Below are 18,313 nucleotides of genomic sequence, written 5' to 3'. Positions count from 1 at the left end.
AAAAAAACCCTTATTTAAAAATACTTCAATTTATTTCAGAAGCAGTGCCTTTGTCTTCAGCAGTTCTTTTCCACTCCAAAGCACACGTGGTTGTTTTTGAATATCTTAATCCTCATGTGTTCTTATTATTTGTTCAATGAAAGTGCAGCTTTACAATGTCTGTTAACTTCTGCCAGACTGAACACATTCAGAAATGTTCTGTTTAGCTATATATTATGACATCTGCAGGTTTCTGACACGTATTTCCATTGTTGGAAACGACATTAATCAGATGTAATGGTGCATGTGTGGAAACCACTGTTAGAAACATCTGTATCAAGTGGCACCATGACCAGAGATAGATACTTTATTATTGTTCCAAGAGGAAATCTATGTTGTCACTGAAATATTCTAAGATTTTAGGAACATTTCAGGATGTGGATATACTTTGCTCTGCTATAATGGGTATATATATATATATATATATAATATAATATGCTGTACCATTAAGTGCACTTTCATTGTGATGCTTTAATATAATCTAAGTCTTCATTTTTCCATGTTGATGTTTGTAACTTCACAAAGAAACCACAATAATAGACATAAACATGTGCACAAACACACATGCATTAAAAGAACAAGCTCATGTATTCATGCAGAAGAGATATGAGCTTCCAGATTCACAAGCTTCCCATTTGTCACAACCATGACAAAAACGTGCTTCTGTTTTGTTTTTTTGTAGTTTGAGCATAAATTTACCGAACGTTTCAGAATTTTCTTTCTTTGGACCTTGTCTTTGTCTAGACACTCTGATCTAAAAATGAAAGTCTTGAAGGTAGCTTCCCCCAAACTTCAAAGAAATCCATCACAATCATGTAAGCTACCCTGTTTTTGCCTGTTTTAAGAAGTTTGTGGAATACTTTTTCTGCAGTTTTGTACAAACTCTCCCTTCTCCAAACTGTCACACCGCGCTTAAGACGTGATGTGTGCTGCAATGCGGCAGTCAAGTCCCAATCACGTGATGTACTGAAATGCCCCATCACGTATATTATCCTTTTTATTTTTTCCTGTATAGTATTGATTGCTCTGATATGGGGTTTATTAAAATGCATATCCCTTATAGAATGTTTTGGTGTCTGTATTTGTGGTGCAGAATGAAGGTAATTCATGAAAACCCGTATTACCTGTAATAATTAAGGAGCTTCCTGTGAGGAGATGAGCTACAGGTTTATAAGGTGCTCATTTCGGAGTTCAACTTGTGGAGAGTGGAAGGTTGGATTAACTATTGTAGAGCTGGCATTTGGAAAACTATTGGTGAGAAACCATTGTAAATATTGAACATATTGGATAAGGTCACTGTATGCATTGCTGCACTTGGGGGTTGTCCATAAACCACCTCAACAGAGCCACGACTGTGCCATCATTTATTGGGAACAACATCTGAACCTTGTGACACCATCTGTCCACAATCTACCTCCAACGCTTCAGTGTATTATATCCAACAGTGTGTTATTGCAATAGCAACAGAAAACCAGATCAGTTTTTCTTAAGAACTCTCAGCTTCTTGTCTGTCTGTCATTGTTTTATGCTATTCAGTCAATGCAGTCAATCACAGCATTTTAATTTGTAAAAACAAAACCTCTAAATAGAGGATATGTGTTTGAGTTAATCCAGCATAGAATGCTCTGCAGCTTCTAATAGATCACCCAACCGGTAGTGAAAGTAAACACATTCAGCTTGAACAGTGCTGGGGATCAGTTATCTGCCTCGACAATTTCGAAAGGTTCATTTGTCCCAAAGAATCGTTTTCTCTTGGCACACAGGAGGCGACTAAAGAAACAAAAGCAGAAAAGCTCATAGGTAAATACAAGGAAGCATCAGATGTTGCAGAAGAAAATCTATAATCTTCTGTTCCGTTAGACTTGCAGACATTTAGTCGTTGCATTTCCAAATGTTACATTAGCATGGGACACTTCAGAAATTTCACACCTGTTACAGAATCTGCTTTCACTTCATACTGTTTGAATCATTTTGGTTCAGGTTTGCATCACAGATGAGCTGCAGAGCTGAGCACCAATCACAGGTGGTATGAGTTTACCATGCAAACTTCTTTTATTGACTCTCCAGCACAGACAAAAGGACGCAGCTTTGAATACTACACAGAACCATGCTGTTTGTCTAAATAATCTGGACAATCCTTGAGCACACAAGCCACTGATTAGCTGTCCACAGGCCTCTGTATGTACACATCTATCTGAAAATAAACAGTTATGAAAAATATGAACTGGAAAACAAATAACAGAATTGTTTCTACGTGCCTCCCATGATGTGTTTTCTTCTTTTTATCCCCCCATCTTTCCTACGCCTGCATATTTGAACCTGCCACGAGTCAATTAACCCAGATTTAAAACAGGTGTGATAAAACCAAATGCCTTCATCTCCTCCAGCTGGTGCCTCCAACGCTCCCACTGGAGGCAGAACACTCATGTTTCCACACATTTTTCTCCATCATGATTGTATAATGTGACTGAAATTTGAACCCTGAAATGAAATGCAGGAGAGTTTTTACTGCTAATTATCGACAGAAAGCTGTTGTTTGAGAGATTGTCTGTCTGCATGTAACATCCCCTTAATGGCCCGTGGCATGTGGATAAATGAGGTTGCCATATCTTCAACTGACTAATTGTTAAATGCCACTCAATTCAGGCCAAAAAACCCAGCAATTTCTGTCAACTTGTTTGGCTCCTCAATGCATTATTTTTTTTATTTATTTATGTTTTTTAATATGCAAGAGAATTCTCTTGTGGCAGTTCAAGCTTGTGCTCACCAAATGTGGCGATTCCTTTCAAACAACCTACCTACAGTGGAAGTAATTAATTCACTTCTGAGGAAGTTTACACCCCACACACAGACACATTAGCTTCCACTGGGAAAGGGATGTGGCAAAACTGGCTTCCACTCTCAGATGCAAAATTGTCACAGATATTTAAATGCATGTTTTTATTTTTTAATAAATTCTCCACCAGCACAAGAAGTTTTACAATTTATTCGGATGTAAAATCACCATGTGCTTTCCATGCATGGACTTTTGTGTTGCACGGCTGATAAATAAAACCCATAAAAAGAGTTAGAAAGTCGATGCATTGCCTGTAACTCTTCCAAAAAAAGACACTTCTCACACTGACGTATTGAAATAAAATATTTGATTTTTTTTATGGTTTTGTCTGTTTAAGTGACACAATGCAACTTGTAACACAGAAAACACAAAATGATTGATAAATACTGATGTGTTGTGAACTTTAAATTGAAGTTCTTTTAAGCTGAAAACAGAAAATACAAAAAGTTGAAAAATAAATTCCGTTCAAGCACTTATTGATCTTTTTCTTTTTTTTTTATTTCTTCACTAAAAAGTCTTTGTCCGGAACTGTTTAAATCCTTCTCAGTATCCCACTGCAAAGCCTGTGATCATTGTCGTTACCATGAAGCTTGTTTGCATGCCTTCATTGGGATTTTGTACCACTCCACTTTGCCAATGTCCTTCAAATATCGAAAGTCGGAAGGTTTCCCGGCCAACACTGATCTTTAGTTGCATCCACAGATTTTAAAGAGGATTTAGGTCTTGACTCAGGGCCACTGTAATACGCTGATGCTGTTTCCTGTTAATATTTCTTGATCATTTGGTCGCTATTTGTCAGGGATTATCATCTTAGTGGAAAATCAAAAGCTGCCCTATGTTTTCCTGCATAATCTTCATGTAGCCATCGTTTCCAGAGATTGTGAAATACCAACAATACCCAGAAGACATGGACAAAGCTGGTTTTGGATTCCACACAAATGAGGACTCCTTGTTAGCAAAACAGCTCACTTAGACAAAGGAAGAAAAAAAAGCTCATGACAGGTCTATGAAATAGACTCATTTAGACCCTGAATGTGGCTTCAGTGCTGCCATTTGGTGGAAAACAAAACGCACACTAGACTGTAATTGTCATCAGTGGTGAAAGGAAAGTAGTGTGACAATAAGAGGCTGAAAACACAAATATTCTTTATTTCCTGAAGAAACTGGGCTCATGCAAACAACTTAAAAATGGTTCCTATTTGTTTAAGGAATTGTGAATAATTATGCGCATAAATTCAGGTTTAATTCCTGATCATGTGATTGATATGAGTTAATTTGACAAGATTGCTGCTGAGTTTAAAGATTTTCTTAGTTTCCACTACAGAAACATCTTCACCCCCCCCCCCCCCCCCCCCCCTCCTCAGGCTGGAATCTAATGACTTATCTCTGCAATACCAACAAAACTAAGGTTCAAATTAGCGATGTGCTCAACCAGTTGATTAATCAAATTGGCACTCAGAGCTGACAGGTAGGGGCAGGAGGAGAATTATGTTTCTGTACACAGAAATGTGGAATTAATGTTTACAGTGCTTTTCCTGCTGGCACTTGGACTTACTGCAGAAACAACAGACAGACCTGAGTAAATGTTGGCAGTGGCATCAGAACTAAGTGGGCTTAACAACAAAGTCAACTCCACATTAAGGGGGATGAAGCTAAGCTAAGTTTTTTGTAGCTAAATGCTCGTATGGGGCAATATTTACCCACCTGGTAGAGGAGCCGCTCCGTATACAAGGACCTCGGTTTCTCAGTGAAGCCGGCCCAGGTTTAGATGCCAATCTGGGACTCTCTGAGGCATAACCCACCCCTTTCATCTGAAACTTCTCTCCTGTCTGGCTACTGTACAAAAAGGCCAATAAAACTCAGAAAATAGATATGGTGTCTCCTTGTTCTAATAAACACGTTTGCTGTCAGCTTCAAAACATAAGTGGGTGTCCACAATATCACCAACTCATCCTCCCACTCAGGTTAATGTTTATTCAGGCTAAATTACAGTAACATATTAAAATGAATAAATAGGGGGATATTTCATTGAGCAGCATCATCAAAATCTGATTTTGTTAGACCCCATTAGCGAGCACGTCCACGGTTTACTGCGATGCGGGTGGGCGCCAATCCTCTCATCAAATTTCAGCCCATGCAGACCTGCACCAGTTTTGCATACCTCTCATATAAGTTTGCACCATGCAATTACATAAATCCTCAGGTGCATATATAATTGAAAAGGACATGCTTATTCTGGCGAAGAATGGATCTTAGCCTGTTATGAATGTCAGTGGGCTTTGTTATGGGAAAACAAAATGGAGAGATGAATTTGACAGATGACACCACAACTTACTCATTACGCTTTACACCAGAGATCTTTATCACAACTCAATTTCCAGCTCACCGACTCGCAAAGTCATTATCCCAAATATAATTTGCACAGAGGACAAGACTAAATAATGTGGAATATATTTTGTGTTTCTCAGGAGAACAAACTGTAAGGGGAGTGACTGTTAATCTTATCCTACATGACGTTAAGTCATAATCTTTCTCTTCACTTGTTCTTTGTTTCGCTCTTCATCAGTTTCTCAGTTCCTTTTGCTTTTTTTTTTTCATTTTTAATGTCATGAGTGGGTTTTTTCTCAGTATGGATTATTGTTATGTGACTCTGCTTTGCTCCCTTTAGGTGACCGAAACAAGGACGGGCCCTCTCGGATGCAGTAACTATGACAACCTCGACTCTGTCAGCTCCGTTTTGGTTCAGAGCCCTGAAAACAAGATTCATTTGCAAGGTTGGCCATCCATAATTGAACTCCCCCAATTTCTGATGGAATTGTCACAGTGTCTGTTCTCTGGCAAGCTTATAACTGCAGCATGAGAGTGTCAGAATGAATTTAGCTTCAATCACTCTATCGCTTTCTCCCCCCCTCTTTCCCCATTGCATGCTTGCAGAGTTCTGAAGTGGATTCCAGGCAGTAATGGTTCAGAACAAAAGTAGCCGAAGTGTGCGGCGAAAAATAAAAAAGAAGAGAGCTTTAAGTGAATCTCAGCATATTGCATGTGATGCCAAATGTAGTGAAAGAACAAAGAAAAATCTGGTTTAAAGTGTTTCCCAGCAGCCATTTGTACACACTTTTTTGTCCAATGCATAAAGACCTCAGTACACCACAGCTTCTTCCTCTCTCACACATGCATGCTTCCTGTTTTTTGTCCTCCCCCAAGGTCTGCAGGCCATACTGCCGGAGTATCTGAGGGCCAGGTTTGTTCAGGCCGCTCTCAGTTACATCGGCTGTAATGAAGAGGGCCAGTTTGTGTGCCGGGACAATGACTGCTGGTGTCAGTGTGCCATCGACTATCCGCGCTGTAATTGCCCCGAGGTGGATCTGAAGGCTATGGAAGCCAGTTTACTGCAAATTCGAGATTCCTGGAACGTGGCCAATCAAGACTTTGAGGAGTCAGGTCAGTGTTTTTCCCCCCCTTTGCACTCATTCAGCGATGGTGACCCTTCTCCTGACAGCAAATTACACCCTGTTGTTGGAGGAGATGATGAGGGGAAGAAAACAAAGCAGAAAAAGGAAGGACAACAACATCCTGCTAAATTACACACACTGCTTAGAAAAGCATTTCTTCTGCAAACGCTCTAATTAGTCTTTAAAACAAAAAACTTGGTTTGGAAACAATTCATTTTAAAATAAGCTTTAAAATAAGCTTCTCTACATGTAGAGAAGCCCACTGCCGCAACATAAGACCAGTGAATTCAGTTGTGTGAAAAATGCACTGACTTGTACCATTTTTCTGGGTGGGCTAATGCACATCTAAGGGATAGCTTTCTCAGCAGAAGCAGCACGGCTGAATCTCTTAAACTTACAAATGTGACATCCCATCGTGTAGATTGTCAGAACACACTGTCCTCCTACCTGACATCCAAACAACTACCTTATGCTGCCGTCTGAGCCTCTCTGTGTGGAGCGATGGCACCGCTCTGATTTCAAAGTCCAGAAAATGAAAGGAGGGGGAGGTGGGGGTGGGGGCATTTAAAATGATGTGACTGTATCAACAGTGATTCAGACAAAGAAAGGCCCTCCAGTAGCCCGAGGAGGATCTGTCATGCTCCAGAAACAAACTACGTATGCTATAATCTGCTAGCAGTGTATGATGTAACCGCTAATATAATACATCACGTCTCAGTTGCTCCCATTTTCTCACTAAACCTTATTGGAAATAAGCTGATAAATAATGCAAAAAGCATGAATGCATCAACAGATTCATATAAGCTTTCAAAGAAGCTTTTTTTTTCCCTTTTACAATAAACTGACCCTGTCTCGGAGACTTTTTGACCGCTATGTGAAATTTGCTCTCGGTGTTGCGCATCATAAATAATATCTCAATGTATTCTTCCACCACGGCGCTCGCAGGGTGTCTCCGCGTTTCAGACGTTTCCTGCTCTGCCTTGAGCTGCTTCCAGTGCACCTTGCTGCCTGCACGCTTCTGCACCCAGAGCAACTCCATTTGCACACAGTTGGCAGTAACTTAAGCAGCAAGGTGCCCTGAGTGCTGCATTTGTAGGGTTTTATTTAATAAAGCAAAAGATGAGCCCCCACCAACCTCCCTGAGGATCTACTTGTACTGTTGATCGTATAGAGAACAACTTGCAGAGATATTAATAATCATAACTGGGATTTTAAATGAGGTTTCTGCAGTCAGATGTGTTGCTTTGATCTCACACTGACTTTAAAGCGCTTTATTACAGATCATCGATTCTTCAGCTTGATCAGTGTCTGTCTTCAGGTTAAATTCATTTGTCTGCTGCATGCATGACGTTAGTGTAGAGGAGAACTGGAAAAAAAAAGCATCAGTTCAGAAGAGCAACATGTTAGTGATAAGAGCATGTTTTAGAAAAATAACAAGTTTGGTCTGGTCCTGCAGTACAAACTCTGGAATATTAACAATTATGCAAAATAAACAGAAAAATAAAATAAAAATCAAGAATATCAAGGGGATCATTGTATCTATAAAGCTTGCTTAAATGCTGGACAAGACATTATGAAAGAAAAAAAAAAAAGAAAAACAGAAAAATAACAAGCTTTTTGTCAAATAATTATAATATTTGTAATATTAAACTGGCTATTAATACACACAAATTATTGTGTGTATTAATAATAATTCATGTAAAATCGAGGTATTAATAAATACAGCACCATAATAGCTCATTTTAAAAGAAAAAGAAAACCTTGATAGAGATGTAAATATTGTTAATAACAGAACATGTTTGGGATAAACTCCACAAGAATACGCTTTTTTTTTTTTTTTTTCTTTTGCTCTTTCCTGAAAACAAAAACAGAAAAAAGACACCGTCCCTTTCTGACAGGAGTGGTTACATTTGAATTTTGTTGTTTATTCAGGCAATTTTCATCTTTTCTCCACATACTTGATAACTTGATTTCTCATTTTTCTCAATGTGTTTATTGTTATTAAACACTTTTTCATCCTGCTTTTTATTTTAAAAAAAAAGAGCATTGTTTTTCTTCAACCTGTCTTTGTTCGCTCTTTAATTTCTCCTTTTATGCATTTCTTTCAACAACCGCTGTTTGCCTTGTCTCTGTCAGACTCCAGATTATTCCATTGCATATCATGGTGAAGGGTGTTTCAATAACTCAAAGAAGTGTAATGAAAGCTGGATGTTGCATGGCATCTTATCTCCCTCTATGACTCAGAGTTCCATTGTTGTTTAAAAATGAAACATATCAGCAAACTATGCTGCCGATGTTGACGTGCACTGTACACAAACATGACAGATTTTCACAGAAAGACAAAGGCATTCATCATCGTTTGTCTTTTTTATACTTATCTCTTGATAAAAGTAAGACAAATGAAGATGCATAATTAAAGTGTGGAGTCCACACCTTGTAAGTTTTCTTCTTCTGCAGCCTCTGAAAATCACCCTCACACACGTATATATTCTTCTACAACCTCTGCAGTCAGTTTATTAGTTTCACAGAAACATGAAACCCACCTTACATAATCAGTGGGGCAGGCATTGACACTTAATTGGTTTTCTAATCAGATGCTTCATTATCAAGATAATGTTAACTAATTACAAACAGCCATCCGGTCATTTTTAATCAGAGCTGTGCACGCTTCGATTTTCCATACAGCCAATCATGATATTGTTGCTGGATGTCCTGGAAGTGCAACCTGTTTACTATGCTGTGTGCATGAGGCTGTCAGCTGCTCTGTGGATGGCTGAGGGATGTCCTCTGAGCTCCATCCATCCAGATTTTTCCAAATAATCCCAGGAAATCCTGTTGATTGTTTAACACTTCAAGCCCGATCAGCCTTCAGAAGACCTGAAGACTTTGCAGAAACCATCATCTGCAATTCAAGATGAATTAAATGGGATTTCTTTGTTTTTCATTTTATTATTTAGGATTTTGTTTTGAACCTAAAAACAAGTAAAAAAGAAATGAAACCTAGAAATCAACAATAAAACAAACAGTCCTGGTTCAAAAGTAGCGGAAAATGGTTTATTTAATCCCACCACCTCCTCATACGCCACTGCATTCGAACAAATATCAGCATCAGAGCCCCGACGCCAGGGGTGCCCAAGTCCAGTCCTGGAGATCTACCATCCTGCAAACTTTAGATGCAACCCCTGTCCAGCACAGCTGCGTCAAATAGCTGAATTCCTCTTCTGCATGTCATTCAGCTCTGCAGAGGCCTGCTAACGAGACACTTATTAGATTCAGGTGTGTTGGAGGAGGGTTGCACCTAAAAACAGCAGGATGGTAGATCTCCAGGACTGGACTTGGGCACTCCTGCCCTACGCATAGCATAGGCACAGTCATTATTACTAATATACACTATATACACTAAGCCATATAACATTATCTTATAGTGAAACAAAAATTGTCATTTTACTCAGCATATATACATCAGTTTCATTTTTAGGAGGTAAAAAATCAAATCACTTCTTTGCAGTTTCAGCTGTTGTTCGCATCCCTGGAGACCGAAACAAAAGCCACACCATGTTAAGATGATAAAACTTCTCTTTATCTCTGTTGTTTATAGAACATTTCCTGATATGTCTTTTTTTCATGTGCAGATTGTTTGGTTTTTCGTTTTTTTTTTTTGTTTGTTCTTTTTCCCCACACACAGACACACAAAAACACATTTTCAAAGTTGCTCAAAGTTTAGACCCTGCTGTTCACTAACAAGATGAAATTGATATTTAGGTGAACGCGTTCTTTTTACTCATTGATTTCTTGCTGGAGGTGATCAGTGGCAGTGGATCAGTGTGTGTGCACTGAAAGCATCATGTTGTCTTCTGTAAAATACGGCAAAAAAAAAATCAACAGAATTTTACATTTACTCGGGAATAGTGACTCTGATTCTCTGAGGTCCATAGATGTCCTTAGACACAAATTACTTGTATTTAAATCCTCTTATTACAGAGCAGTTCATTTAATTTTATGTTATGATAATTATGAAAAGAGCTGAAAGCAAAAAAATCTTATTTAACCCAACTAAAGGAACCAAATATAGCCGGAACATCGGTGAGCTTTGGTGTGGCCTGTGTTGGAAAGGGAAGATCTTCTTCCTTTCTAATTTCTCATGTCTTCCTGCTTTCCAGATGAGTTTCAGAACTTTGTTCGGAAGCTTCCTACATTCTACGCCCTGAACGCGTCTGCCATCCAGTACTTCTGGAAGTCGGAGCCCTCCGTTCACCAGCGCTACAAACAGCTGGAGCTCAGCACCCAGCAGCTCCTCAGCAAAGTGCGGCGCATCATCAACAAGCTCTTCACCCTCAGCAAAAGGTGTCAAACTCAGCCCAAAATTATTATGCTGAGAGAGAGGTGAGAAATGGATATGTTTCCCCAGTTACCTTTGTTCATTTCTGGATGTGAAAGTGTGTGTGTGTGTGTGTGTGTGTGTGTGCGTGTGTGTGTGTGTTTTGGAAGGTTCCTTTCTAACAAGCTTTGGATGGCAGTGCTCATTCATTCTCCTCAGCCCGTTCTGTGTGCAGCGCTTTGTTATCACCTGAACAAGGAGCCTTAAGAAAACACACGATACATCACTGCTTTGATATTCAGCTGAAGTTCGCAGCGCGTCACAGCCGATCACTTGGCTGCACTTCCATCTCTGATCTCCTGTACATCCAGGAAATCAAGACTATCCTCCTGTGAAATTAAAGTTTGCTATGTTTTAAAGAAATATGCAAACTTTGGGGAGCTTTGCCTGCTGGTTAACTAGACTGTGATGAGATCTTCAAACCTATCGGTTGATCTTTGAATTATTCCATCGAGGTTTTTATCGTGGAAAATCAGCCAAACAATCTGCAGGGGAAGCTTGTGAAAAAAGTGATGTATTCCTTCTCTGTTGACGTGCATTCAGATCGCCAATAAGCTACATAGTTAATAAATAATTACCTTTCGTCACACTTTTTTGTTCTTTTTTTTATTACTTGTCACCATAATGCAAAACTTTTTGCATAACTCTTGAGAAGAATTCCAGTCTTTTTAAACCCCATGTCAGTGTTTAGGTCTATGAAATGTATTTGCAGGATATTTAAACACTGGCTGTTGTTGAACATCAGAGACTGACCTTTGCAGCAGAGACAGCTGAAATCTAAACAAATCAGTTTCCTCTGTTCGTTCTTCAGTTCATCATATAGCCAACATATGAAACAAGTTTATTTTATTTGTGTATTTGCTGCACCACATCACACCTTGTCACTTCTGCAGATTATTTGCATGGAATTAGTACATTTCCAGCTAATGACTCTAATAAGCTAGTGGCAGCTACTGACTGCCATCATCCCCATTTTTTTATTTTTTTGGCTATGATTTCCCAAAGAAATACCTCCTTGTTTTAAACAAGCCCTGCCTTAGGAAGGCTGACATTACTTTGACTTTTTCCAATGTGAAGAAAAGAGGAAGAAAACAAATTTAATTCTAGGTCTAATGTCTCAGTATAACTTTCTGAGATATTGCTTCTTGTCACAATGTTCATAGCATTTAAATCACACCTACTCAGTAGACTGGAGGATTATATCAATTCGTACTGCAGCTTCTAATTTATCATCTTGTCACTGACGAAGATCATCGCTGCTGTCTTAATAAGGCAGAGATGTGAAATAGGACGGGGTTAGACATATTCTTCTCTGCATGTGGTTTGTATTGTAGCTCTAAAAGCTCATTTTGGTAAAATCAGTAACTTGCTGAGTATCTGGATAAATTCTGAAGAATTTACTGATTTAGGGGGACTGATTTGTAAACAATATTATTCTGGGGACAACTGGGGAAAATGTTTATAGAGCAGTAACTGCAGAGATGAGACGATGCAGGATGGAGAAAAAAAAGGACATTTTGGATCCTTCTGCAATAAATTCTGAGGATTTTTTTTTTGCCTTTTTGCCCCTGCATCTAGCATGTTTAATAATGTAGTTTACTTTCATATTTAATTAAAAGTTTTGAATTGTAAAGAAGAATGAATTTCTTGTTTTTGTCCTTTACTAAACTAGAAAAAATACTACTGTCTTTTCATATCAAATATTAGATGTAATATCTTAGTTCTGGGAGTTCTTTTTTTTTTTTTTTTTTTTTTTTTTAAATCTTTGGTCAACAACAGTTATGCATTTTTCTTGCCATTATTAAAGTACAGCAGCGTGATGGTCTTTTTTTGGGATAAATGGAAAGCAAACAGGAAAATGCTGCAGCCATTAGTGATAAGTAAAATCTCTTTTAGGCTGTACAGTCTGGCAAGAGGTTCCAGGATAGGATGCTGCTGCACTAAACATCTCATTTCATGTTTTTTTTCCTTTTCTTTGTAAATGGTGGGAAATAATACATTTCATGTGGAGGAAATAAAAAAAAAAAACATTCACTGGTGTAAATTGGAACTGGAGCAGGAGATTTTATATTCCTGTGACATTGATCTGTGAGAAATGAACTGTCAGACAACGAACAGATTGCAGATCGTGCACGCAGCTTCACTTCGGCCCGTGCTGCACGCTGTGTCTCCATGACACTTCACATGTCCCGCTGACACAGAGCTCTATATGATGGTGCGATAGCTTCCTTCCTCACTGCATGCAGTCTGCACTTTAGAGCGACAAATGCAGATATGTTAAGACTAACTGATGAGTTTGTGAAAGGCTGTTAACTGTTCATACATTACACAGTGTGTCTACTGACAAAATGCCATCAGATTTTACATTTAAACAGGTTTTTTCTATTCATTATGCTAAGAAAAAAGAGGCGTGTTGCTATAAGTTATAGCTGTTTTCATGATAAAGATTTGCATGTTTTATTGATAGGAGGAAAACAAAACATAAATCTTAAAGATGTCTGCCGTGATAGTATCCATGCACATCAAATCTGTTTAGTCCTGTTAATTTCTACAAATTAAAATGGAAATGTTGCAAATGTTTTATTTTACATTGCTTAACCAAGAGGAGGAAAAATGGTGTGTAAACTGAACAGTTTTTATTCTTAAGATGACATGTGTGGTGCAGAAATGTGAAATATTTATCTTTACATATGAGCATTGTGCTTGTTCTACCATGAGGAGGGGAGGAAGAGGAACCCAAATGTGAAAATCACTTCTTTTTAAAATGACAAAGTGTGGCAAAAGCATGAAATTCAAGGAAGTTGATAAGTAGAGATACAGAACAGGTGCTGAAACAAATAACTTGTAAAAGTGGGGGAAACAATGAAGCAACGAGCGGAGGAATACCCAGAGTACTAAAGCTGTAGACGGATAATTACAAGCAAGGAGCAGGTGTGGCAATCAGTACCTAAGGAGCGGCCACGACAAGGAAAAAGAAAGTAAACAGCAGAATGCAGAAGTGAATAATCTCTGCCCTATAAAAACAGGATGCATCGTGTATATGTTATCACAGAAGAACAGAACTAAAGCATCGAAACCCCAACCTGGACTTCAGAAAGCCTAACTGCCTATAAGGAAATAAAATGAGACTTTTGCACCAAAATTCTGAATTTTCTAAGGAAAAAAGAAAACAAATCAAATCCTGACAAGTGATTTAAAAAGATAGATCACAACCAAACCAACAGACCATGACGAAGTCAGCTGGAACACAGAGGAAAACTAAAAACCGGATGTGGAACGAAAAGGCATCATGAAACCGGTCCAAACAGGACCAGAAGAAGCTTACAGGACACAGCCTGAACTAATGAAACTCAAACAACAATACAACAAAACTCCCAAAAACCTTAATCCACATCCAGTGCTGGGTACCACCACCCCAGTCTCCACTGATCCCAGTTAATGAGATGGTTCAGCAAAAATCAAGATCACCAGATAGACATGACCTTCTCCACTAAGGCACCGAGTGCAGGAATAAACACAAGCTCTGGCCTACCAACTAGTTTTTTCTTTTTTTCTTTCTTTCTTTTCTTACTGTTTTAGACCAAGTTTATAATTTTTTTTTTTTAATTATTGCTGTTCAGGAGATTTTCACGACCCTTGGTTTTCAGACTCTCAAATTGCAATTTCCATGTGAGCAAAACATCTATAAGCTGACCCACCTCAACTCACCCCTGTGTGGACATGATCTTAATTTTAATAATCACAAAGGCTTTAGAAAGTTAAACCCTCCCCTGTGGGTTGGGAGCTTAACCCTAACACAACTTCACTCTTTTTATACATAATCTGTCTTCATCTCTGAGCCAGGAAGAGTCAAAATGATCTACATCTGTCTGAAGCAAAGGAAAGATTTTCAAACTGATTGGAGTAAAAATAAGACATATAATCACGTCATATTGTCTAGTTATTCTGTACTAAATACTGACTTTTAAAATGGTCTTCATCAGCTGAATTGTAGAATTGCAGGTTTGCTTCATCTGTTGTTGTGTGTCCATGTGTCCGTGTTGCCTTGGAAGTGATGCTGATGCAGACGTGGACATATCCTTTAATTTTGCATGATGGAACAACACCTTGTTTAGAAGTTGTTAAAGAAAGTCTCCAAACTTTGAATTGATTCACAGTTAATGATTATAATTACAGTTAAATCTTCCACTGAGCAGCAAACTTATTATTTAGTCAAACAGCTGTCTGGAAAAGTGTTTTTTTTTTTTTTTTTTTCTTTCAAAAGCGTGTTTTTATTTGTAAATAACTCACATGTACTGTTGTCTCCACTAAATTAACTTGGCAGCAGAACTCAGCTACAACAACAGAGCTTTTTACTTCATTAGAGAAGAAAAGGTGGATTCAAGACATATGACAGATGTGGGACGAAGCAAGTGAGAGACTGATTTAGGACATTAGATTCTTGTTGGCAGTCCATCTGCTCCTTTATTCACAAAAAAATATCTCTGGAATTTGGCTTTTGTCATTACAATATGTCGCATCGAATGAATAAAACATGTAGCAGTTGTTTCTTTCATCTGCGGCTCCAGACAACGATTCGACGCCTTGACTTCGGAGGCCATGTTTCAGAAACTCTTGATGTTTTCAGAGGACATTAAGCAGTTTTCCTAAAGGCTCTGAAGACATATGAGCTTTGTCTCCCTTTTTTCTAATGCAAATGTTATTTATATAAAATTCAATATTAAGAGATCAAAAAAATGATGTAAAAACTTCCTAGATTTGCTTATTTCAGCCTATTTTTCTGCATAAAGATGCATAAAATTGTAATGGGGAGTGAAGACTACATAAAAATTGACTAAAAATTTTTTTTAAAAAAAATGTAACTTTATTCAAGGCAGAGACAAATAGCAGTTAAAACATCCCTGCAGACAGACGTTATAGGTCTATGAATTTGATCAAGATGCCCAAGCAGTTTATCATATATGCACATATTAAGATATTCTTTTCATGCCTTATTTCAGCTTATTTCAGCCTATTTTTCTGCATAAAGATGCATAAAATTGTAATGGGGAGTGAAGACTACATAAAAATTGACTAAAAATTTAAAAAAAAAAAAAGTAACTTTATTCAAGGCAGAGACAAATAGCAGTTAAAACATCCCTGCAGACAGATGTTATAGGTCTATGAATTTGATCAAGATGCCCAAGCAGTTTATCATATATGCACATATTAAGATATTCTTTTCATGCCTGCTAAGCGAGACTAAGAGTTGATACAAAGCTGTGAACGCCTCTCCTCCCCCTTTTACATTGTCAGATCAGGGAACACACGAGGGAGGTGTTAGAAGTCAGTCATGTTTTTGATATCAACACTGAACCATATGCCAGACTCATGATATCTGTCTGCTGGCTTCTATGACAGCCCATATTTTATATAATGGCAGGGTTCATTTGGCCTCCCTAAATCACATTTAATTAGATGGTTTTTATGCAAACGTTCCTACATGCAAAAATATGCTTGTATCTCTCAGGGAGAAGATTTTTCCCTTTATTTCTTATAAGGCAACATGATAGGATTTTAGATGCACCACATAACTCATCACTGCAATTTCTGCATTTTGTGAAAAATATATCTGTTGCATACATCTATAAAAAGAAAAATGATTAGTTATATGCACCCACTCAAGTTCATTCAGCTTTTCTGTTTTTATTCTGCATTATGAAGTTGTTTAAACTGTATAATTGTACGTAAAGCTGCGGTGAATCTCACCTGGTGGTCTGTTTTGTTTTGCAGACCCTTCAGCTACTGGCTGAACTACATCCTGTCCATCATGTACTGCAGTGAAAACAACCACATCGGCTCTTACCTGGAGCAAACCCGGAGCTGCTCCTGCCCATACGAGCACCCTCCCTGCCAGGGGGTGATCCCCTGCACGGTGGGCGAAGGCACCTCCTGTGCATCCTGCTCCTATGAGAACCGCTCCCGCTGTGCCACCTGCAATCAAGGTCACATGCTGAGCCAGGGCGTGTGCCGCAACGAGGTGCCGGACTCCACTGACCACTACATCGGCTTCGAGACTGACCTGCAGGACGTGGAGCTGCGCTACCTCCTGCAGAAACGGGACAACCGCATCAGCATCCACGGGATCTTCGTCAGCAACGATGTCAGGCTGAATAACTGGTTTGACCCGTCATGGAGGAAGAGGATGCTGCTGACACTGAAAAGTAACAAATACAAGTCAAATCATGTCCACATGCTCCTGGGGATGACTCTGCAGATTTGCCTTACCAAAAACAGCACCCTTGACCCCATGATGTCTGTCTACATAAATCCTTTTGGGGGGAGTCACTCAGAGAGCTGGATCATGCCCATTGACCAGAACAACTACCCAGACTGGGAGAGGACTAAATTAGACCTTCCTCATGACTGTTACAACTGGACTTTAACTTTAGGCAACAAGTGGAAAACCTTTTTTGAGACGGTCCACTTTTACCTACGGAGCCGGATCAGGGGCCCCTCGAGCAACGGAAATGGATCTGTATATTATGAACCCTTGGAGTACCTGGAACCAGGGCAGAATCTGGGCTACATGAAGATTAACAGTATCCAGGTGTATGGCTATAGTATGCACTTTGACCCAGAAGCGATCCAGGACTTAATCTTACAGCTTGACTACCCGTACACTCAGGGATCGCAGGACTCGGCCCTACTGCAGCTGCTGGAGATCCGGGACCGGGTCAACAGACTTTCCCCGCCCGGAGCTCAGCCTCTGGATCTCTTCTCCTGTCTGCTCCGGCACCGGCTCAAACTGTCCACCACAGACGTTGCCAGGATCCAGGCAGCACTGCAGACTTTCAGTGCCAAGCAGCCCAACTCCATGGAATACGAAACAACCAAATTATGTAGCTAATAAGTGGGCGGCTGGCCAGGTGCACAGATGCACAGATGGAGCGGTTATCACACAGGCCTGATGATGTTTAAGAGCAATTCTGAAGCTGTGCAATGGACTTTCTGGGGACATTTTAATTGTCGTTGTGTATCTCAACAGAGTCGTTGAGGTTCTAATGTCAGCTTTTCCTATAAATTTGTATAACATCTTAGAACTGAGGAGGATTTCACCATATTTGCCTCATAGCTTTTCTCTCCTGATGAAAATAACTTTGACAGTTCAGTATAGAAATTCAAAACTCTGCCGTCACTGATATGTTGCCAGTTGTGCTAACATTTGTAGATTGCACTGGTTTCACATGCGCAGACAAATGCTTTCGCTGAAAACGTGTAATCCATGCAGTGTAATCATCTCACAAATGCAAACATGTCATCACCAGCATGTTTTCTTTTCTCCATCCTTTTTTTATTTTTAAGGTAAAAAATAAACAAAAAGTGCTTGTTTTGAATGAGCCTCCCTTTTAAACTGGGACATAATAACCATTGTTTTTATTTCCACATTTGTTTATTATTTTTCATCCATACAAGAATAGTCACTCACTTTTTAAACTGTAAAACACATTTTTGTAAGAAAGCTCTAAATGAAATCAAGTGAATAAATAGATGCTGTATGATGCAGATTTGCTGAAAATAACAATGTACCATGATCATGACATATGTTACATGTACTTTTATTTTTAT

General features: G+C 38.9%; 1 protein-coding gene across 1 annotated transcript in view; it reads left to right on the top strand.

The window, feature by feature from the left end:
* brinp3a.1 (bone morphogenetic protein/retinoic acid inducible neural-specific 3a, tandem duplicate 1) overlaps window positions 1-17,594 on the top strand; it is a gene marked incomplete at both ends in the record, with an annotated part of 60,188 nt that extends 42,594 nt beyond the window's left edge. The window contains 4 exons of the mRNA XM_079244944.1: window positions 5,544-5,649; window positions 6,080-6,316; window positions 10,488-10,710; window positions 16,478-17,594. Of these exons, the coding sequence (XP_079101070.1) occupies window positions 5,544-5,649; window positions 6,080-6,316; window positions 10,488-10,710; window positions 16,478-17,594 (1,683 nt within the window). The remainder of the gene's footprint in view (window positions 1-5,543; window positions 5,650-6,079; window positions 6,317-10,487; window positions 10,711-16,477) is intronic.
* Between the last annotated feature and the right edge of the window lie 719 nt (window positions 17,595-18,313).

This window comes from Telmatherina bonti (genome assembly GCF_933228915.1).
Source record: "Telmatherina bonti genome assembly, chromosome: 8".
Lineage (NCBI taxonomy): Eukaryota > Metazoa > Chordata > Actinopteri > Atheriniformes > Telmatherinidae > Telmatherina > Telmatherina bonti.
The sequence above is the reverse complement of the archived record's forward strand: the minus strand, read 5'-3'. Positions and strand labels throughout refer to the sequence as shown.